The following is a 24,290-nucleotide window of genomic DNA, read 5'->3' as shown; positions in this document are numbered from 1 at the left end:
TACAAAATTTTTTTTTGGCATATTGTGAGTAAAGAATCACTTATTACTTTATATATAAAGAAAAAATAGCAATATAGATTGGGACGTGTCTTATAAAAGATATATTATGGAAATAGACCAATCTGTTATTATCAGAGTAATACTAATAGAGGGATATTTAACAGTAAACATTAGACAATAGACACAGGGGACCCACAATAGGGAGGTAAAGGGGAAGGAAAATAGCAATACGTGTACAGAATTTCTAGGTTTTGAGATGTATTCAGTGATCATCAACCAGACTTAGTCTGATTTTGAGCCTCCACTCTCATATGACAAACCACTTAGTAACATCTTAAGAAGTAATAAGAGGAGATGAGACTGGTTCTTCGGTGTCCCCCAGTAAAGAGCAATCAGTGCGGAAACATGTGATCTTGGGTTCCCAATAATTCAGAAGGTCATACATAAATATATATTAAAACACCTACAAATATATATCTTGTGTTTTTTTTTTTTGTTTTTTTTTTTATAATTTGACCCAATGTTTATGAAAACTTCTTAAGGAGGAACCAATCAGTTTTTTCGAAAATGTTAAATATTTGTGTCTGCTCCTCAAGCTCTAAAGATTCCACAAATCTCCCCCATTTGCGGTAGAATTTAATCACTCCCGTTTCTATATTTGGGAGAGTAGAATGTCTGTCGTAATACATTAATTTTAGCAATAAATCTCTTACTTCTTGGATATTCTGTTTAGTATGTGTGGTCCAGTGTCTTAAGATGACCTTCTTAGCCACAGTAATAGTTACAATGAGGAAAGGGGTTAGTGATTGAATGTCGGGATTAGTCTTCCATCCAGTAAAGTTTGCAAATAGTAGGGCTGATGGATCTAGAGTGAGGTTAAGATGTAATTTGTTGTTTAGCTCTATCATTAGTTTATTCCAAAACTTCGTAATCACTCCACATTCCCACATGCAGTGAATAAAGGTAGCATTTAAATGTTTGCATTTACTGCAGGACCCTGATTCTGAGACCACCATGTGCTTACGTTGAGAGGGGTCAATATATGCTCTGTTTAGGGTTTTGAGATGTACTTCTTGTAATAGGGAAGAACCGAAGGTGCGCATGGTGGATTCAAAATTATAGAATAGTTCTTTCTCTGTATTTATAGAGGGGAAGTCTGCTTGCCAGGATTTCAACGTTTTGGACCAAATTGGTTTGTCTTTCGGTGAGATTAATTCCATATATAGAAGTTTTGTTCTATAGGAGGATTTTGAGACCCGGGAAACCAGCAACATCAGAAGATCTTGTGAATGATTTGACCTCACGGGAGGCGGCAATGAGTGTACGTAATGTCTTAGTTGAAGATATGAATAAAAATATGAATGGGGAAGTTCAAATCTCTCCCTGAGCTCTGAAAATGTAAGAAGACAACCACCCGGGTCAAATACGTCTGCTGTAGAACGGATACCTTTGAATTGTAGTCTCTTAAGAATAGGATTTTCCATACCAGGGAGAAATTGAGGGTTTCCCCAAAGTGGGATAAATTTGGGATGTTTAGGGTTTCTCTTAAGGGATTTGTTGATTGCCCACCATGCCAGGTATGTGTCATGAAACATTAAATTCTGTAAATGGTCAGGAGGTTTTAGTGCTTTCGGAGTGTGTATGAGAGCCCCCGGGGAATAGGGTGCCATTAGTTGCAGTCTAATGGATATATAGTATAAATGTTACGTAAGAGAAGCCAGTCTAGGATGTATCGAAAATGTACTGCATATGTAACGCTTAAGAGATCTGGGAAATTGACTCCTCCGTTTTCTCTCATGAGTTTCAATTTGGCTTGAGCTATTCTAGTTTTTTTGTTAGACCAAGTGAACTTCACAAATAGTCTGGAAGTATGGGTAATGATCGCGCAAGTTAGAGATGGGCAGCATTTGGATCATGTATGATAGTTTGGGAAAAATAATATTTTTAATTACTGCCAGTTTCCCAAGCATTGACAAGGGTAATAACATCCAGCGGTCTATCATCTTGCATAACGACTGAAGCAGAGGCGAGAAATTTAGAGAATATAATTTAGATACCTGGGCAGGAATTTGTACACCTAAATATTTAATATGGGAGTCTAGAATCTTAAATTTATTCATTGAGGGGGATTGTGAGATTGAGGCTATGTCACCAGAGACAACCAAGATCTCAGATTTCTCGATGTTAATTTTGTAACCCGAGAATTTCCCAAATTCCTCAATGATAGCCATGACTTTCGGGACAGAGTCTGAAGGGGATGACAAAAATAGCAGCATGTCGTCAGCGAAAAGTGCGACACGTAAATCTATATTGCCAACTTTAATGCCTTGATATAATGGGGGTTGTCTTAATGCAATTGCCAGGGGTTCAAGCACTATGGCAAATAATAAGGGGGATAGTGGGCATCCTTGGCGCGTGCCTCTTTGTATTAAAAACGGCGCAGAAATATATCAGTCACAGACTACCTGTGTAGAGGGATTGGTGTAAAGGGTTTTAAGAAAATTTATAAAATCTTTTTGGAAGCCAAACCTCTCCAGGGCAGAGTATAGGTGTGGCCACAGAACCTTGTCAAATGCTTTTTCAGCATCAAGTGACAGTATGATTTTATCATTGGGGTCAATATGTTTATTAGTGGCTATAATAGCTGATAAGACGCGTCTAATATTAACCAGCGAGTGCCTACCAGTGATGAAACCAGTTTGGTCCTCATGAATTATTGAAGGTAGGAGATGTTTCAGCCTTTCCGCCATTATTTTGGTTAATATTTTGTACTCTAGGTTGAGAAGTAATATGGGGCAATAAGAACTGGGGTTACTAAGATCATGACCTAGTTTTGGTAAGATTTTGAGGGTTGCTGAGTTGAAATGGATTGGCATGATATGTCGGATAATATGATTTAGTACCTTTGTAAGAGTGGGACAGATCTTTGTAGAAAGTATGTGATAATCTGCGGATAGGCCATCAGGGCCTGGTGCTTTATAATTTTTCATATTTTTTATTGCTTTGCTCACCTCTTCCTCAGAGACTGGGGAGACCAAAGTATCATTAAATGAAGCGGAGACCTGTGGTAAAGGTAAAAGATCCCAAAACTTTTCTGATATACCTTGGGTGGTAACATTTTTCTCTTCTGAGTATAATGATTCGTAAAATGACCTCATTACCTCCATAACCTGAATTCCTGAGGTAGTAATGGAGCCATCGGGTAGGTGTAGGGGGTGGACTACTGAGGGGGGATTGCTACCACGGAGCAAATTAGTGAGTAACTTCCCAGATTTATTTCCAAATTTATGGTCTTTCTTAAAAGTAAATAGACTTTCCATTTTGATGAAGAGACCATCAAAACAGGATTTGGCTTTTAAATTACTGAGTCTGTTTTCATTGCTAGTGCATGTGGAATAAGTTTGAAATGCTAATGTAAGGGATTGTTGGGCAGCCAGGTAATCTTCCGCTAGCTTCCTTCTATGTGCAGACTGTAAGAAATAAACAGGTGTTATTTAAACATTGCAGGTGGGAGTTACAGGTTGTTGTTTTTTTTTAATTAAAGTGGCTTCAAACAGCTTAAGCTTACATGCATTTTTATAGGCATGAACAGGGGATACAGAAAGTATATAAAAGAGCCTAATGTCAGTGTTAAGTGTACAGTAGTAAATACAAACACAAGTATACATTCAGAGCAGCGAAGTTTAGCAAGGAGGTAAACTAGAACTGAGCAACAATTAATAGTCATTAACCAGCATCAATAACATTACAGAAGGTTAGGTGCGGATTGGTGGAGGCACGGCCTAAAAAACAAAAACTGAAGTATCAAGAATGACCATTAGAAGGAATAAGGGCATAACTGGATGCCTGCCAGAGTGTCCAGACTTTATCAAACTTTAGAGGGCACTTTTGTTTTTGGTACATAAAACACTCATGAGAAACTGTTACGTTGACTAGGGCCACCCAGGAGGGAGGATCTGGAGTCATCCTTGTTCGAGCAAAACACACCCGGGCTAATGTTAAAAGATTCACATATAATCAAAAAAGGGGCAGTGTGGGAATCCACCAGGCTGAGACCAAAGAGGCAAATGTGAGCACTAGTAAAGGAATCCACACACCCGTACTCCGTCTACAAGCAACCACCTTAGACCAGAAGGAAGCTACTAGAGGACAAATCCAAAGCAGTTGCCAGAAACCAGCACATGGGGAAGCACACTTGGGGCAGGAGTCCAAAGATGAACTGCCAAACTCTAAAAGCCTAATCTGGGTACAGTAAACCCTGTGCAGTAAATAAAATTGAATGTTTATCTGGCACACAACGTGGCATTGCGGGGATAGTCCAGATCAATTTTCAATCATCATCTGATAAAACAAGTCGACATCCCAATGAGATCTAAGGCTGCACAGACTTTCTACCCCACAAGATGACAACAGAGAGAAGTAGGCAAGGAAAATGGATCTCCAACTGGGGAGGGTATGGACTAAAAGCCAAACCAGAGTTAGACTTTTAGTCCATACTCAGAAATGACAGGAGCAACCCCCCTCCCCTACCACTGTGCAAAGAGAGCATGCCGGAGCTGTAGGTGTATAAAATCATAGATATGCTGGAAGACCATAGGTGGAGAACAAATATACAAATGTGTGGAGAACCCCATTGTTATACATTTGACCAATTGCCACATCATAGAACAGCCACAATGTGCTACCCTCAAGTCCACGGGCCCCTGGAAAGGCTAAATTAATCCAAAGTGGGGAACAGGGATAAATTATGGGCTCCCCAAAACTTTTACCACAGCAAGCCACACTATGTACGGGTTACGGGAAAGTGGGGTCCAAGCCAACAAAATCTACAAAGGGGTAAAAATCCAAACAAGCATTCTCAAGGACCACCGGGGGGGGGTTTCCCTGATTCAACGGAGTAACCCACTCTCTCAACTGAGCTAACGAAGCTGCTAGATGATAAAGATACAGATCAGGCAGGGCTATGCACCCCAAATTTAACTGCAGCATTTATTTTAGCAAAAAAAGGTTTGTAGAATTTTTTTCTTTTCAAATGGTAAATTAAAGGCAGATATGTGCATTTTTTAATGGCAAAGTGCTAAACATTTTTCTTGGAGATAGTAATAGACCTCTATACAGTCAGGTGCATAAATATTGGAACATTGACATAATTTTCATATTTTGGCTTCTATTCGCCACCACAATGGCTTTGAAATGAAACAAACAAGATGTGATTTTTAACTGCAGACTTTCAGATTTAATTTGAGGGTAATTACATCCAAATCAGGTGGACGGTGTAGGAATTACAACGGTTTCTATATGTGCCTCCCACTTTTTAAGGGACCAAAAGTAATGGGACAAACTAAACAATCCTAAATCAAACTTTTACTTTTTAATACTTTGTTGCAAATCCTTTGCAGGCAATTACAGCCTGAAGTCTGGAACGCATAGACATCACCAGACGTTGGGTTTCATCCCTGGTGGTGATCTGCCAGGCCTTTACTGCAAATGTCTTCAGTTCCTGCTTGTTCTTGGGGCATTTTCCCTTCAGTTTTGTCTTCATCAAGTGGAATGCATGCTCAATTGGATTCAGGCCAGGGGATTGACTTGGCCATTGCATAACATTCCACTTTTTAGCCTTAAACTCTTTGGTTGCTTTTGCAGTATGTTTCGGGTCATTGTCCATCTGCACTGTGAAGCGCCGTCCAATGAGTTCTGAAGCATTTGACTGAATATGAGCATATAATATTGCCCGAAACACTTCAGAATTCATTCTGCTGCTTTTGTCAGCAGTCATATCATCAATAAATACAAGGGAACCAGTTCCATTGGCAGCCATACATGCCCACGCCATGACACTACCACCACCATGCTTCACTGATGAGGTGGTATGTTTTGGATCATGAGCAGTCTTCTCTTCCCATCACTCTGGTACAAGTTGATGTTTGTCTCATCTGTCCATAGGATGTTGTTCCAGAACTGTAATGGCTTTTTTAGATGTTGTTTGGCAAACTCTAATCTGGTCTTCCTGTTTTTGTGGCTCACCAATTGTTTACATCTTGTTTTGAACACTCTATATTCACTCTTGTGAAGTCTTCTCTTGATTGTTGACTTTGACACATATACACCTACCTCCTGGAGAGTGTTCTTGATTTGGCCAACTGTTGTGAAGGGGTTTTTCTTCACCAGGGAAATAATAATTCTTCTGTCATCTACCACAGTTGTTTTCCGTGGTCTTCCGGGTCTTTTGGTGTTGCTGAGCTCTCCGGTGCGTTCTTTCTTTTTAAGAAGTTCCAAACAGTTGATTTGGCCACACCTAATGTTTTTGCTATCTCTGATGGGTTTGTTTTGATTTTTCAGCCTAATGATGGCTTGCTTCACTGATAGTGACAGCTCTTTGGATCTCATATTGAGAGTCGACAGCAACTGATTCCAAATGCAAATGTCACACCTAGAATCAACTCCAGACCTTTTATCTGCTTAATTGATAATGAAATAACGAGGGAATAGCCCACACCTGTCCATGAAATCGCTTTTGAGTTGATAGTCCCATTACTTTTGGCCCCTTAAAAAGTGGGAGGCACATATAGAAACCGTTGTAATTCCTACACCGTTCACCTGATTTGGATGTAATTACCCTCAAATGAAATCTGAAAGTCTGCAGTTAAAGCACATCTTGTTTGTTTCATTTCAAAGCCATTTTGGTGGTAAATAGAGGCCAAAATATGAAAATTCTGTCAATGTCCCAATATTTATGCACCTGACTGTATATTATCCAATTTTTATTTGATTGTTTTATTTAGTGTACGGGCTGTTCTCCCCAGAAATTGATCACGGTAGTTGCGTTAATTTTTGCAGCAAAAATCTTTAATATGCCCCATAGTGGATGTGATTGATTGAGTGTTTGAATGTGCTTTATCCTATAAAGATTTCAGGAATTGCCACTGCACGTATTTTTCACAGAAATAAAGATTGGAATATGCTTTATTCTAACTGCACCAGTAGACTGCCTGTCTGCTTTACTCTGAAATTAATGTGCAGTAGCTGTAGTTAGATTAGTACTTAACTGACAATTTATTTCCGTCAATACCGCACAGAAAGTGACATTTAAAAAAAAAAAAAAGTTTAAAAAGTACTTTTTAAATATTTTATTAAAATATACCTAGGGATGTTGTGCATCACCTCCCAACCCCCCTGTCCATATTCCCTCATTGTCATTTAATGCAGGCTTGCCTACCCTCCCGATTTGGCCGGAAGCCTCCCAATTTTCTGGTGCCGCTTTCGGCCCCCTGGAAAGGCAGGCAAGCCTCCCAGAAGCCTGCAACCCTCCCGACCTGCCCCCAGAAAAAACTAGAAATCCCTTCAGCGGGGGGGGGGCGGTGACGCAATTCGCTTTGAATCGTGTCATTGTGGCCATGCCCCCTGCTTCACAATGCCAAAAATAACGGCATTGTGAAGAGGGGACGTGGTCACGATGACGCAATCGCGCGGTTCCGCCCCCATTGTGCCGTCTGTGGCCGCCCCCAATGTGATGTCAGTGGCCCCGTCCCCCGCTGTTAGCAGACAATCAGCTCCCTCCCGGAAGGCTGGAGCTGATTGTCGGCAAGTATGATTTAATGTCTCACCCCACATCATTAATAGGGCCCCCTAGTGTCAACCAATCCTCTGTAACAACAACCACCACCCTCCTAGTCATACTATGTACCTGTGGCAGAGCCTTCACCCCCACAGATATTGGGAGCCCAAATTAGTCTCCCTGCCCATGTGTTATATGCACATTATATATATATATATATATATATATATATATATGTGTGTGTGTGTGTGTGTTCATTTGTTTTTTAGATAACATCTCCCCCAGAATTTTTTTTTAATGCACTGCATAACTCATCACCCCCCCACCCCCCCCCCCGGGCCAAAAGATGACCTCCCCATTGCCCCCCCCCCTCCCGTGAATAAGTCCCGTCCCCTTAAATTTGTGGAGGGGGGGGACCGATCATCAGTCCTCCTCTGCTGCAGCTGATCTCCGCGCACACAGAGATCAGCAGACTCATCGCACTTTTACGATCGGCGCATGCGACCCAGGGTGCCGTTCGCTTTGCATTCTGGAGTGTGATTCTGGAAGTCATGTTGGCGGTCACAGACCACTGCATCACTTCTGGAAGGTCTGAGGAAGGAGGTCCGTTGTGCACTTGTGCATAACGGATCTCCTGCTCAAGCAGGGGGACTGAGCAGGCTGGTGTGACCACAAGTAATGCAACCTCACCAGATAAAGCACTTCTGGCTCCGGTCGCATTACATGCGGCCACGCCAGTTCAGTGGTAAAAGAACCTAAAACTTTTCTGTCTAATTTCTTCAACTGCAATGTATGGTTTACGTATGGTGACCATGATATAATTTTAAGAAAGCAGTAAACTATAATTCTCTAAAATGTTGGGCTCATAAAGACATCGCCATAGATGCTGATAAATTTCACTTTTATTTAACCAGACTTTGAAATCTATCTGTTACCGTAAATAATTCAGTAGGTGACGTAAAAAAAAAAAAAAAAAAAGACTCAGAATAGTTTATACCAACTGCCCCAAATATTGTTTTAGTATGCTGCCTTCAGAAGATAACCTGCCATTATTGTTGCTTTTCATTGACATCTAAAATATCTCTGCAGGTGTGGTTACAGAATATTGGAATAGTCTTATCAGAACTCTAGATTAAGGACTATAGAACAGAATGTAAATGGATATAGAAGATAGATATTTGCCCAGTTAAGTTGAGAATAAGATCCACTTGAAAATACACTGAATATGGAAAATAATGTTGTATGTAAAAGGTTTTGGGAAGCCCATAAATAAGTGGTTCGGCACATGCAGGGGGTGCTTTTGGATTGGTGGTCCAGTACCAAATAAAATTATTTTTAGTCAGTGTGATAGGCAAAACCAGTGCTAATGACTGTCAATCAAAAAATATGTGCACAAAAAGGACAGCCCGGTCAATCACCACAAAACTGAACCTAAGGATGACATATAAGCACAATTTACTTCATTTAATTTTTGCTGAATTTCTCAATAAGAATCTTTGGGCCCCGGCGTGCCGTGGGAAAAATGCTGATATCTAGGGTGTCATGATTTGAAAAAGTTTTGAGAACCATTGCCATAAGTATTTAGTTTAGCCTTTTGTAATCTTACTGATTAAGCCTATGTATTTTGTGCACATTTTGCTTAAAAATGCTTTTTTTTAATGAGAAACGATCCAGAATATTATTTGTTTTACTTTCTACTAATAGTTCGATTTTTTTTTTGTTTTTGTTTATATATTAATGAGATCACATACACTAGTATTAGCCTTATAGTTTGCTATATATACGGAGTATTCCTTTATTGTGTGGTTTTAAATTACAAAATGGGAAACCTATTGATGCTACATAAATGGAGAATTAAACCCTTCAAATATCACATTGCACACTGCAAACTTCTAACTCTTCTTTCCCTTTTTTAGCGGGAAATGCATAAATTGTGTAATATTCTAGATAGATTGAAAACTAGTAAGTTTAACTTGAGTTCACAATACACAGTTGCTCTCATTTGGTCCATTTCACAACTAGTCATTTGCTGCCCTCTGTTACACTCCTTCATACTTCTATCGACCATGTGCACCACCCCATTTTGTCACATTTTTAATATTTAAATGTTTCCCAATTGATTAGTTTGTCTCTTTTTTTTTTTTTTTTTTTTTTTTTTTTTAAACATCCATTCAATAATTTGAAATTTATTCAGTTAGAATATTTTCAGTTAATATAGAAATATAGTTAGGGAATCCAATCCCGGAAATGTTTTGTAATGCTGGGATTTCAAGATTAATGGGCTCTAATCTCTTGATTGCCTGATTAAATTGGGATTAAGGGAAAAATGGGTAGCAAAAGCATTTTATTTTTAAATATATTTTTTTCTTCTCCCCCCTCGACCTCTCTGCCTTCCATCTCCTCACTACCGTCCTCTCTACCTTCCATCTCCTTTCCCCCTCTCTGCCACCGGTGACTTGATATCCTTCCCTTCCTGCTAACCTTATCCCCACCCCCTTTTACTTACCTTATTTAAATAGTGGTGCTCGCAAGGGACTTCTGCTATTGGCAGATGCGTTTTCCAGTCTTCTCCCAGTCCCAGCTGCAGTAGAGGAACTGGAATCCTGTGATGTGACTGCTTTCATTCACCGCTTGGCTGGCAGAGCGCCATGCAGTGATGACGTCTCCACACAGCATACTTTCAACCTATTAATGACAGAGCAGCTGCATCATGGGTGACGCCATCTCTTATACAGGCAACTGGGTCTGGACAACTCGACTGGAACGCAATCCAGTGTGTTGTGATTGTGAATCCCATAATAACCGGGATTTAACGATTATAATTCCAGGAATTTTTTAAATCCATCGGGGATCCAGAAAATGGAATCCCTAAATATGATTAACATATTAACATTGACAAGAATATTTAATAGTTAAGCCTGTAGGTGCAAAGAATATTATTTTTAATTATTGTCATTTGTTTTGGTGGTAAAGCACTTTTCTGATTTGCTGCCTATATAGGGGATGCCCTGTTTTACACACTTTCACCAAATGCTTTTTTTATTTTTATTAATGAACGTATGTATTTAAGAAGTCTATCCTCTTGTGTGCAGCTCTTATAAATAGATTTAAGTCGTCACTCAAGGAATGGTTTTGTTGCTTAGTACTGTAAGGTGTGTCAAGGTAAAAATAGTCTGGAATCGTATTACATGCATACTCACCCAGGGGCTCATTTGTGAAAGAAGCCTTTAAGAAATATCACAAGATAGTACTTATTAAGCTTTAATTTCAAATTGTGTCCTGCCAATTTACAATATGTGGATTTGTTTTGGTGGTTTCTCCTGTATGAGTCTGCTCGAAATCATCCCTGCTTGTAGAGTCCTTTTAGTGGCCTTTCAGTTGTGTACAGATGTAATAATTTGAAGATTAACCTGCTTGCAAGTGTTTTGTTAAAATAAATTAGTTTTTTTTTGTGTTTTTAACAAAAGTTAATCTGCTATATAGTGTTACTAAGGCATATATTTAAAGCTTTAATCCAAAACAATCTTTTTTGTTTGGTTTGCACTCTTACAACCCCCATGCCTCGGGGTGGTTCTGGTTGACCGGTTTTCAGTTGATTTTGTGGCTTTAGTTATGTCTGCACTGCGTACTTTCACATACAAACGTGGAGCACTGAAGAGCAATACAATACTTCCTTTATTATTTACAATTTCTTTTCATTCTACCTAGTAGCTATTGTTTTTTACACTGCCTTACAGTATCCTCCTTTGGGAGGAGAGGTGACGGCGACAGTGACACGCTCTACAGGTGTTTGTATGGTAAAGGAAACCTTGCTCTGAAACATTTGTTTTGACAACTGCCCACAAACTATGAAGTTGACCGTACATTACCATTTATCATTCACCTTACTGTTACGGTGAAGTTTTTTGCTTTTCATTTTAAAAGTTTTTTGTTTTTAATGCTTAAATGATAAATCTTAAACCGCTATGAAGTAGGGTAAACATAAACTTTCTTTTACTGAAAAGTTCTATAGAGATGGGCACTGAAGTGAGAAATTAAAGAATAAAAAAGTTTGCTACTAGATTGTCTTTAGCACGGTGTACTTGATCTATTGTTAAGATACACAGAGCAGTATTTGGTGGCACAGGACAACAGAGGGTAAAGGCAGAATTGCAGCATGTTATGACCATTACAGGTAACTTAACAGCTTGTGCTGACAACACATGGTTGGTCTCGGGCAGCCAATAGAACTAAAATGTATTTTTGGGAGTCCTGTTCTATTAAGATCAATGGCTACGTCGGTCCTCCAACAGTCATTCTGTCGATGCCGGCATGTGTGTATGCACTTGCCGATGTCCCGTCGCTAGGAATATCGTGCTTGGGTACACATTGTTTAGTGTGTAACCCAGCATTACTGCTGACTTCTAGATGTGACTAACTGCTTCCTCAGTTCTACATCATATATGTCCATCCTTGGTACTAACTGTAGAGTAGTAGTGTACAGCATATTAAGGTACCATAGAGAAAAAGACAACTCAAATGACAACATTGCATCCGTGACACATTTCACTACTGATCAGAAATGAGGCCTTAAGAATCTTTATTGGATTATCCTTTAAAGTTCATAAAATCTAATTTTTAACTTAAGCTACAGATGTGTCCTCATACACTGTTGCACAACTTGCGGAAAATTGCCCTTCTCTGTGCTCCAGGTTTGCTTGTTTCAAGTGTCTTTTTGCATTTTTGGCCAAAAATGCGTTTGTCGCAATGTGATACAACTAGGACGCACCAGACGACTGCACTGATTAATTTGATATGCGACACTTGAGTTGCTGTGTGTGACTGAATCTGGTTTCGATGTGCCACAATGCAGTGGTTGCGGCTCTTCTCAACTGTAAGTTCTGTTTGTGCTTCATTTACAGACTCGGTCGCACACAGATATGCAAGTGTCACATATCAAATTGCCGTGTCCTCGTGTCTTAGGCACATCACATTGCATTTTCGGACAAAAAAAGATGCAACAAATAATCAGATCAAGCAGAGTCGCACAGGACCTGCCAGCTCACGCATGCCAGGTGTCTCCTGCCCCATTGTGTATTGAGGCTAGGTGTAAAAGGAAACCCCTGTTGAAACTCACAATTTTGTACATACAGATGTTTAACCAATTGTATCTGAGCTGTAAATTCGTCTTGTGAATGTGTATACAGATGATTCTATAAATTATAATTTTCTGTGCCGGCTTGGTTTCCCAGGGCATTAACAATCTAAAATGGCCTAAAGTAAGTTGCTTATGTAAAAAAATACATAAAATCAAACCAGACCATGTAGAATTGCATACCACTGAAACAATTACCATTTACGCCAGGTGCAAAGTGCTTCCATTTAATTTGCTATAGCAGTTGCCTGTGCGAAATAATTGCTTTTGAGTTGTTTTTTTTTTTAAATCTTTTATTATGGTGCACATTCACTTTATCTGTAGATGTGTACAGGGGAATTACAATAAAACACAAAAATAATAGAATAAATCCAAATAAACAGTAAATGGGAATAAAATAATTGAGTTTTCTGTACAACGATGATATAATAGTGAGGTTGGACTTTGAAGAACAGGTGCATTTTCAGGACACATTTGAAGCCCTGCTAGCTGGTAGAGTTTTATAGGGCAGGATGAGTGTTGTCCGGAGGAATGGAAGTAAAGCGGAAGGAGGCGGTAAGTGACAGAGGAAGTGAAGTGAAGAGATGATGAGAGAAAGTGTAGATTGGAATGAAATCTAAGATGTAGGAGGGGGAGGAGTGATTGAGTGCTTGAAAGGGCGAGGATCTTAAACTGGATTTGGTAGGTGAAGTGGAGCCAGTGAAGGAATTGTAAAAGAGGAGAGGTTGAGTCAGAGTAACAAGGTGGGGGAACATAAGAGCAGCCGCTTTGAGGATGGATTGAGAGTTGAGATGTGGAATAGAAGAAGACCATAGAGTAATAGGTTGTAGTAGTCCAGATTGGTGTGAAGGAGATGAGTAAGAGAGTGTTGCTTCTGGGGTAACAAAGGCTCTGATCAGATTTATGTTGCAATGTAAAAAAAAAAAAGCCAGATTGGGAGATAACATGAAAGTGGCGGTGAATGAGAGGGAGGAGTCAAGGATGATAGTGGAATTGGGTTAGTAGAGACAGGATAGTATTAGCATCAACAAAAAAGAGATATGGGAAGGAGGAAAGACCCTGGAAGGGAGTAGACAGTGAGCTAAGTTTAAGAAAGAGTTGAGACATACAGGAAGAGATGAAATTGAGATGCTGCCGGTAATACCTAAGTATTGTTATTAAGTAGAGCCCTATACTGCATGTTGGCTATTTTGCTGAGGATTATCCATTTGTACTTTTGCTTTTGGGAATCTCCACCATGCAACTTGAGAAGTGGAATCTAAAGCAAACACAGAAAAAGTATTCCATAATCGGGCACTCACGGACTTGTTTCTTTACCAATTTCATAACCTAATTGTCATCAAGTGGGGGGTACTTCCTATCTACAAGAAATTATACAACATAACTTTTATTAAATTTACTTAAAATTGTCGACAGCAAAATATTAAAAAACGTGAGTATAAGTGAAAGTGAAAAATTAAAATTGTTAATCTCCCACCTAAAAAGTGTCAGTTATTGTATTCTGAGATATATATCTCAATATTATTTAGACCTTGATGTTAGTGGATATCATGGTGCTTATGTATGTATTTCTCAAACTCCTTATGAAATAAACGTCTCTCATAATTGCATACATACGAAAGTACAAGAATCACACTTTCATATGTATGCAATTGAGAGTGTCTGTGTGTGCTACTAGCATGTTGACTGCAGATTACAGTTCAAGTGAATGGGGGAGAGGCAGGTGCACACTATAAGCACCAAGAATTCTGATCATTATTATTAGAATTCTTTAGTGCTTATTGTGTGCAACGGTTCTCCCCCCCCCCTCCCCCCCTTCTTTTCTGTTTGTAGAACTACAGGTCTTGGCATGGTAGCACCTATTATGTTTAAGATTAGGATGTGCAGCCCAGGCCCTCCTTTATTCCTGCAGTTCAAATGAACACAGGTCACATGTGGGGAATCGATCTAATCACATAATAACCAGATCAGCCTGGCTTAAGGCCCCCATCAAAGACTGATCCCTGCAATCGTATCGGAAATGCCGATCCGTCGGTCGGAAATGCAGACTGGCGGATATCTATTTTTCGCAATCCGTAGCAGCATCGGTGAAGTTCTATCTGTTAAATTTCACAGATCTGCCAATCACGATAATTTTTTGATCGTGATCGGCAAATCTGTCAAATCCAACATGTTGATATTCACTGATCCGCTGACCTGGCATCTCTGCGGCGATCTGTCGCCTTTACTTAGGCCAGAACTAAAAAAAACAAAAAATAATCTTTTTCCTTTTTCTTTAATTATACTGTGGTAGCAATAGAGACACAGGGAGTTCTGAAAATCTGACTGTGTGCTAAGTGACGGTCCTAAATTCAAATAGGGGAGCCACACCAACTGCCAGAGAGTCCCGGCCATCAATGTATGGCAGCAATGGTTGATGGTGGCAGTTGGTGTGGCTCCCCTATTTGAATTTTGCACTGTGCTGCTACTCCACTTCTGGAGCTGTCACTGTCTGTCACACATTTAGCTCGCAGTCACTGTGGGAGGGACTTTCCACACGCAAAGTACCAATAGTTTTAAATTTACTAGTAGAGTAACTTTGTCCTATGTTTCATCATGCATTACTGTGCTTTGTGGTGTTAATGATGCATTTTTGACGTTTAATGGGAGGTCAATCGCAAACTTCCATGATATTGTGCCAATAAAATTCAATTCCTCTTGGTAAACTAGGAGATCATTTTGTTTTTCAAAAAGTACATGTGGCTACTCCCACAAACATAAATGCGGATATACGTCTTAAAATAGTTTTTCCTTTGCTTATTATGATAATGTTGCCATAATGCCTTTCTGACATGAAAGCACCCAAGAAAGTATTCTCTTAGCTTCAATAAAATGTTATTAACCTTCTGGTTTAGACCTTGTGTTAAGTCTCTGTATTCCTAGTTTATTAACATAATTTTTGCTTTTCATAATATTGCAGGCCTGTGGGAATGCCAAAAATGGAAAAGGTTTACTTGCACAATCCTAGTTCAGAAGAAACTATTACTTTAGTATCGATATCGGCAACAACTTCACATTTTCATGCATCTTTTTTTCAAAATAGGGTAAGTATTTCTTTTTACCACATATGCTTTTGTAGCAAGTCGAGGATTTTGTTTATCTCTCTTCCAAATTTTGTTTGAATTGCTTGATGCCCTCCCATGTAACATGAAGGGATGAGGAACATTTCTAAACTTACCGCCAGCTGAGTTAACACTTCTTCCTGATGGCCATTGTTAGTAAACCAATCTGCCCAATTCCACTTGAACTTGGATCCAGCAACATGCTGCGTTATCAGCCAGCAGATTCCATCTACGGAAGTGTGGCCTCTGGGGCAGCTTACACTCCTGTACTTGATTGTGCGCTAAGCATTCATTAAGATTAAGTGATTTGCGCCAAACCTGGAAAGTGTCACATTCATGATAAATAAAAACATGACCCTAGTATGCCTGTTGATGAATGTGAGGAACTTGGGAACCATACTGTAGATGGCCCATTGTGTGGTTTGGGTTCAAGTCTATAAGTATGAGGTGCTATTGCATATGTTAATAAGCAAGTATGTTTCCACTACATTTGTATATGTAGATAATGAGTGATGACACTCAGAAAACTGTATTGAATGTGGTTTTCCAGTCAGGAATTGGAGGCCTAGCTAATTTAAAACTGTACAATATAGTAGTTATATTTCATACCTACGAGGGAATCTGTATGAAATACAGACGGAGGAGATGCCAGCTGTCAGTACAGTGACCGCAGCATCCCGATGGTTAAAATCCCGACAGGGGAACGGGTTACCCCCTAAACCTCATTTTTTTATACCCTAATAGTAACCCTCCTGGTAAGTGCCTAACCCTCCCGCCTTAGTGCCTAACCCTCCCGGTGTCTGAACCTAACACCCCCATCTGGAGCCTAACCTTCCGCAGCCTTAACCCTAAGTACCCCATGGGTGCCTAAACCTAACCACCCCCTCCCCCGCACCTAATACTTACCTTGCCCCGGTCTCCTTACAATCGGGATACCGGCTACTAGGATTCAGATATCTGCATCCCCAGGCATGTCGTGATTCCGATGTCGGATATCGGGATTCCGGTTTCGGCAGTCTGCATCCCGATCGTTGGGACATTAACTGCATCCCCCTATGAGGTATAAGAGGCAATGTATCAAGCCTAGGAGAGAGAGAAAGTGGAGAAGTTGCCCAATCAGCTTCTAACTGTCTAACCTCTATTTTTTAGTAGCTACAAACACCAACATTCCAATTTGTAGGAAATACATCCATTTTAATGAACATTTGGAGCATGTTCTTTTCCTACAATTGTTTTTTTGCAGGATTGGCATGTGTAGCTAGTATCTGTTAGGATCATATTTATTAAATGGAAATTACCAGTGTGCTTTGGCTGTATTCCATTGGATAAGCACGCACATTGACCATAGACCTGCTGCTAATTGTGTGTTTGCATGGTTTTTTTCCTGTGAAGTTCATTACCAAGCTGTTATCAGCATTTTTATTGCTCTGTATTAGTATTTGGTACAGTCACAACTCAACTGATTGTGGCTCATCATTAAGTGGCTGACCTTTTAGACAAGTGCTGTAAAGTAAAGCCTCTCATAGGGTGTATAACGGTAAGATTGACTCTTTCAAAAATATTTTAACCTCTTCATTGTGCGAAGGACAGTTTCTGTTCATACGTGTCAGTTGTACACACACACACACACACTCTGCTTTGTAATTATTTTACAACATACCAGCTGATGATTAACAAGGTCAAAGTACCAAAGAGAATTAGTATTGTTACACAGAAAGTACAGGAATTTTGCACCTGATCTGTAGTAACAAGATATATGCTCAATCATGATGGTGGGATGGCTGGAGTTTTGTTCCCGTTATGAACAGCAAATGTTAATAAGCTTTCCATCCAATCCACTACTAGTATGACAGTTGAATAAAAACGCTGAATATTGTACAACGCTTATTTTGGAAGTTGATTTACTTTAAGACCATGTTCATTAATTTGTCCCTTGTTTCCTTTCCAGAAAATTCTCCCAGGTGGGAACACATCGTTTGATGTGGTGTTTCTTGCAAGAGTAGTGGGAAATGTAGAGAATACTTTATTTATTAACACCTCAAATCATGGGGTATTTACCTATCAGGCAAGTTACCACATTTTACGTATATTTAAAGGTAATGGGTCTGATACAGATTTGGATGTAAAGTGGGCGTACTAAGGGCCTGGTTCAGAGATGCCCACTAATGCCACTGCAGCTGCGAATTTGTACGCAGCAGGTGTGCGAAGATATGCAAATTTGTTGAGCTGCCCACATGCAGCTTAGCAAATCCAAGCAAGTGCGTACAAAGGCTCAGCTTTGGTCACAGATCAGTCGATAATCAGCCTGAGTGAACACGAAGATGCTGGAGCCATTTTTACTGCATAGAGATCCGCCCCAAAAACGGTCAACCCCCGCATATTGCCACCTACAGTGTCCGACAATCGCTTGGCTAATAAAACCTCAATGCAAGCGACAAAAATTAAACTTGATGCATGAACAGTTTACTAATCGCTCAACTGCGTAAACATAGTCATTGCGTCAATCTCTGAATCGGGCCCTTAGATGAAATGACGCGTGCAAGGAATAATGAGCATATTTGGCTGTATGCAAAGTTGTCTGAATCTTGCGATGCGTTTACCTCTACGTGTGCCAGCAGGTTAGCTGCTAGTCATCATTTGCATGCGCCCACTCCCAGAGCATGTGCACTGCGAGTTCATGTACAGTCAGCCCCAGTGTGTCACCGAGTGTGTCCTAGGGAACATACAAATGTATTTGTTATATAAATCAGTATAAAAATCAATAAAATATAATATGTATTGCAGGTTTTTGGAGTTGGAATTCCCAACCCTTATCGATTGCGCCCATTTATTGGGGCACGAGTTCCTGTAAATAGCAGTTTTTCACCTTTAATTAATATCCACAACCCCCACAGCGAACCTTTACAGGTAGGTGCCTGCGAAATAGTGACAGACTTATAAATTATTTTTATAATTCATTTTATAATCACCTTATGTTCGTTTCTGGTGTGTAGAATTGTGGCGTGTCTGCTGTAGTCTTACAAAGAGTCAGTGCACATAAATCCTTTACTCATTTTTATGATGTGCAATTAAACACATCTCTTATAACTGGATATATAAGGGCTATATAATTGTAACATGCTAATTTGGCGATTACCATTTTTCCCGGTTCATGTTTTTTATTGGTGTTGATTTTAGCCTAGCATAATTACATACATCATAATTTAAAGCTAATATTTCATTGCTAGTTCGAATTATAATACAGAACTGGAGAAACTATATAGAATTATTCATGCACAGCCCAATGTGTAATTATCTTGGTAACATCCACTATGTGAAGATGTAGTTCACTTTGGCACAACCCACCTTCCTCCCCATGCCACTTGCTCACCTACGCATTTCCACTTACACATGCAATTTTTCCATTACAATGAACATAAATGTTAGCATATATGTAAAGCACAAATTATGTGATGCGGCTGCTCATATATTGTGCGAAGTGTTTATACACACTGCACTTTTGTCAGCAGGCTAGGTCCTTAGTCCCTACCCCTGTCTAATTGGGATTAAATTGTGGCACATGCTGAACACTATCTTCATGGGATCATTCATATGTTAACCATTATGGTTGATGGGTGGTTAGTAAATTCATGCAGTGACCGTATTTCCAGTACTCCCTATATTGCACACTGAATTGTCGGATATGTAAGATTTGGCCATGTGCACAGATGTTTTTGTGTGGTCGAGCCAGAAAGATCTGGATGCTGGACCGTTGGACAATCAACAATATGTATGAAAAACTTACGGCATGACTGTTTACTGATCTTAAGACGACACTACCCACCCGCACACATTTAGAGTATATCTGATAAGTGGTCACCAGTGTATGCAATTATACACTTTTGGGTTTACCAGAAGATTTTTTGATTTGTGGTAAAGTTTCTACACTTTTCCTATTTTGTTATTTTGTAATCATTTCAGAATTATTACATTACAGCTGTCTGAAGACCGGCAGAACTGTTCTAACTCTTTGTAAATAATTTTTTTTTCCAGGTAGTAGAAATGTATTCCAGTGGGGGAGATCTACACTTGGAGCTTCCAACGGGCCAGCAAGGAGGCACCAAAAAATTATGGGTAAGCATTACCCTTTATCCAGTATACCAGATATAATCCCTGCACCAACGAACTCGTAATTTTATATTTATTACTATGGCACCTTTCAGTTCAGAAGCTGATCTAGGCTTTTCTTTTACGAGGGTGGTTTAAGAATTAATCCATTTTCAGTCCCAACTCCATTGGGCCCTACGCTTCCACGTTCCAATCACCAGACAGTGGACATGCTCAGCCTGCAGTCAGATTATTCGAACACTCTTGTCACGTGATTTGAAGCAAATGGAACAAAATGAATACCACAAAGGGGGGAGCTCGATGTCACCTACACATATTAACAAGCAGTCGAATATGCGATGAAAAGTGCATGTTTTTAATTCACCACTTAACTGCGCACAGCTGAGACTGAAGCATTAGCCACAGTAAAGTTAGGGACTGCAGGTGAACTGATGAACATTGGTTAATCCTAGAAAATAGCTGCTTCTGCTGGGTGAAGCATTTCAGTACATTCATAAAGTAGTGATCGCAAACAACAACTTTTATTAGTTTGATATAAAACCCCCTTTCAATATGAATGTCGATTGCAGTGATGGGCGTAACTACACTTTTCCCCCTATGGAAATGCTCAGTTGGCATGCTCACCTGTTTAACAAGTGGTGTAGTCAGATTTTGCATGAGGGATTTGAACACCAAGCATCCTATACCATATTCCTGCACTTAGCTTGTGAGCTACTGCATCAGTAATAGTGTGATTATCTTGTCGTTCATTTACATCCTCCTTTTTCAGTAATGTCATAGCCGGTGCTTGAACCCACAACCTCACACATTGGAGACAAACACCTAACATATGGATCTATTTGCGCCTGCATAAGAAGCCTGGTATTTCTAACTATATGAAGCTAGGCGTAATGGTCAGTATAGGGTGGATGTGTGGCCACACACTACATAGATCTGCTTAGCCACAATGGTTTTATACTGACCATTACACCTAGCTTCATATAGTTAGAATTACCAGGCTTCCTGTGCACGAGCAAATAGATCTATGTGTTTGGTGTCTGACTGCAATGTGTGAGATTTTGTGTGTAAGTACCTAGTATGACATTACTGAGATGTGTATTTTATATAAAGAAGGATGTAACTGAATGACTAGATGAGTGAGGAGGTGGAGACGGCTGAGAGCTCGGCACCAGGTAGATGAGGAAGGTAGATCGCAGCTGCCTGATTATAGTGAGGGGTGGGTCTAATCTGGGGAAAGTGTATTTTTTGTACGGGGGGCGATCGCCCTGCTCCCCCCTCCTGGATCGACCACTGCCTTTGTCTATATATGAAAATCACTTCATATGAAAGAAAATATTACCAGTTTAACTCCACAGGGAAGATTACATGGATAGTGTCTACCTTGTTCACCTTATTAATGAATTTCTTTTGAATTCCATTTAGGTTTGAAGGTTCTTAGTGATATTGTTCACATAGTGAAGTCATGGCTGGTGAGACCTATTGGGGTTTGAGATTTAAGGACAGCTGGAAAGCCACAGTTACCTAATTATGGGTTTTCTGATAATTGTTGTAGTATTTCATTTTTAATATTATTGTTTTAGGAAATTCCACCCTATGAAACAAAAGGAGTAATGCGTGCAAGCTTCTCCTCACGAGAGGCAGACAATCATACCGCTTTTATTAGAATTAAAACCAATGCTTCAGATAGCGCGGAGTTCATTATCCTTCCCGTGGAGGTGGAAGTCACCACAGGTTTGTTTCCTTTAAATTCCTTATAAATTGTCAGCATGTCTTTAAAGTGAGAATTAACCATTTAATGTTTCCCTTTTCAGCTCCTGGCATTTACTCATCCATAGAGATGCTAGATTTTGGGACATTACGATCACAAGGTAAAGAAACAATTTATATATTTATATATATTTATATATATATATATATATATATATATATATATCTATCTATCTCTGAAAGTCTGTTATACTAGAGAGGAAATGCGTTGATGTCACGATCCGCTTTGGGAAGCCAAACCAGCACGCTGCACATTGTCCAAATTTCCCCGAGTGATCCTGCCTGTTCCTGCCAGATACAGCTGGTTCACTTGCAGCGGGTCAATATGAGGAGACACTCTATTGGGGCTGATTTTGTTGTTTTGCTGGGTATACACAACCATCTCCTATAAAGGCATTACAGACTATTTCAAATCTGTGCTGGGATGCCAGCTCATACAGTTAACTCAGTATACAGAGGAAATTGATGAACATTGACTTTTATTTCTTAAATACATGTTTTTATTCTTGATGAAAATAAAAGTATGAAAGGGAACACTTGTTGATTGCAAGAACTGATTTTTATGGTTGCAAAGAGACATTTTTATCTATTCAACAACCATTCAGTAACTTTTTTTTCAGCTACATTGTGCCTGCAGATCTGTGATCTTGAAACATTCTATTATTATTATTACCAGTTATTTATATAGCGCACAGATATTCCACAGCGCTTTACAGAGAATATCTTACCATTCATATCTGTCCCTGCCCCAGTGGAGCTTACACTCTATATTCCCTACCACATGCTCACACACATACACACTATGGTCAATTTTGTGGGGAGCCAATTAATCTACCAGTATATTTTTGGAGCACCTGGAGGAAACCCACGCAATCACAGGGAGAAGATACAAACTCCACACAGTTAGGGCCATAGTGGGAATCGAACCCATGACCTCAGTGCTGTGAGGCAGTAACGCTAACCATTACACCGTCTGTGCTGCCCCCATTCTATGATCGTTACTGTATTATACTCAAATCTTTTATATGATGTTCACATCAAAATATATACGACAACATTTTTTTACTTAGCACATATTATGTGCTAAGTAAAAAATGTTGTTGTATATATTTTGAGCCTCAGTGTATTCTATCTACCCTGATAGCCATAGGCATTTACCAAGTGCAGGGTACCATTTTTTTGTTGTGAGTTTTCTTAATTGTTGAAGTATAAACCTTACTTCTGACATCTGCTGCTGGTATCATCAATGCTAAAGGAAATCTATTGACTCCAACAGCTCCAGGAGTACAGTGGTGTTTATCACCTCTCAGGGTTTTTTACTTTGCATTTAGGCTCATTTTGTAAGGCTAACTACAGCAACCAATCAGACCGTTTTTTTCCATTATCTGATAGGTAAGAAATAAGTTCTATTTGCTGATTGGTTGCTTTGGTTTTAAAGCTAATTTAGCACTTAAAGTCCTTGCTAGTATATAATAATATAAATCTGTAACTTTTCTGTATTTTTTAAAGGCTTTTATTCATAGTTATTTAACATGTTTGAAAAATTCTTACATGTCATGCTTTAAAGTGGCAGCATGGTTACTGTGCTAGCTATAAGCAGATGTAAATGTCTCAACAAATGCAGTTTACAATCACCATTTTCATGATGCTATTCAGAACACACGGGCAACGAGTGCAGGATAATATGACCTTTCTATACATTCCCTTGTAGATTTATGTTGTGGATGGGTGGAGTTGAAGACTCTAGATAATATGATCTTCTGAAAGTTTGACTTGACTTATGGGTGTTCTCCCTTGAATAAGACAGCAGTCAGCCAGGGAGTGTCTGCTTAAAGCCTTATTTATTACTTTATGTTGCTGCTAAGTTAGTCAAAAGTATGTGGACATCTGAACATCACACCCGTGTGTGTTTGTTGAATGTCTCATTCCAAAACTATGGGCATTAACATGTAGTTGTTGTCTCTCCTCTCCTTGATAATTGTCAACTTTTCTGGAAAGTCTTTCCACTAGATTTTGGAAGCATGGATGCAGAGATTCGCATTAATTTAGCTCCAAGTGCATTAGTGATGCTGGGTGGTGAGGCCTGGGGCGCAGTTGGCATTCCAGTTTATTCCAAAGGTGTTTGATAGGGATGAGGTCTGGTTTCTGTGCATCTGCATCCATATTTTTGAAGAGCCTTGTTTTGTGCATGGGGGCGTTATCATGCAGAGGCGGGAATGGTCCTTTCCCAAACTGTTTTCTTAAAGTTGCCAACATACATTTCTCTGTCATTGTATTATTGTAGCATTAATTTTTCACCCCACTGGAACTAAGGGGCCCAAGCCTAAAGAACAACCCCAGACCATTATTCCTCCTCAACCATACTTTAGAGTTGGCAGTAACCATATGGGTAGGAAGTGTTCTGCTGGCATCTGCCAAAAGTAAATAGTTGGTGGAACATGATTTCTCCCTCCAGAAAATGACCTCCCACTGCTCCATAGTCCTGATGATGGTGTGCTCTGTTTGGTACTGCTCATGGTGATCTAATTTTTATTTGTGCCTGCTTAGAAACCCAGTGCATGAAGCCCCTGTTGGTCTAGTGTTGCTTCCATATGGAGGTTGTAAATCTGTCTGTGAGTGTTACAAC

General features: G+C 39.6%; 1 protein-coding gene across 3 annotated transcripts in view; it reads left to right on the top strand.

Moving 5' to 3' along the window:
• The window catches only part of TMEM131 (transmembrane protein 131), a 299,432-nt gene that overhangs the window by 199,054 nt on the left and 76,088 nt on the right, over nt 1-24,290 (top strand). For all 3 annotated transcript variants that reach the window (XM_088454095.1, XM_088454094.1, XM_088454093.1), the window contains exons 5-10: nt 15,649-15,772; nt 17,739-17,855; nt 18,575-18,701; nt 19,827-19,903; nt 21,478-21,628; nt 21,709-21,765. In XM_088454095.1, the coding sequence (XP_088310221.1) occupies nt 15,649-15,772; nt 17,739-17,855; nt 18,575-18,701; nt 19,827-19,903; nt 21,478-21,628; nt 21,709-21,765 (653 nt within the window). The remainder of the gene's footprint in view (nt 1-15,648; nt 15,773-17,738; nt 17,856-18,574; nt 18,702-19,826; nt 19,904-21,477; nt 21,629-21,708; nt 21,766-24,290) is intronic.

The sequence above is a fragment of the Taudactylus pleione genome, unplaced genomic scaffold (genome assembly GCF_031769625.1).
Source record: "Taudactylus pleione unplaced genomic scaffold, aTauple2 ptg000609l, whole genome shotgun sequence".
Lineage (NCBI taxonomy): Eukaryota > Metazoa > Chordata > Amphibia > Anura > Myobatrachidae > Taudactylus > Taudactylus pleione.
The sequence above is the reverse complement of the archived record's forward strand: the minus strand, read 5'-3'. Positions and strand labels throughout refer to the sequence as shown.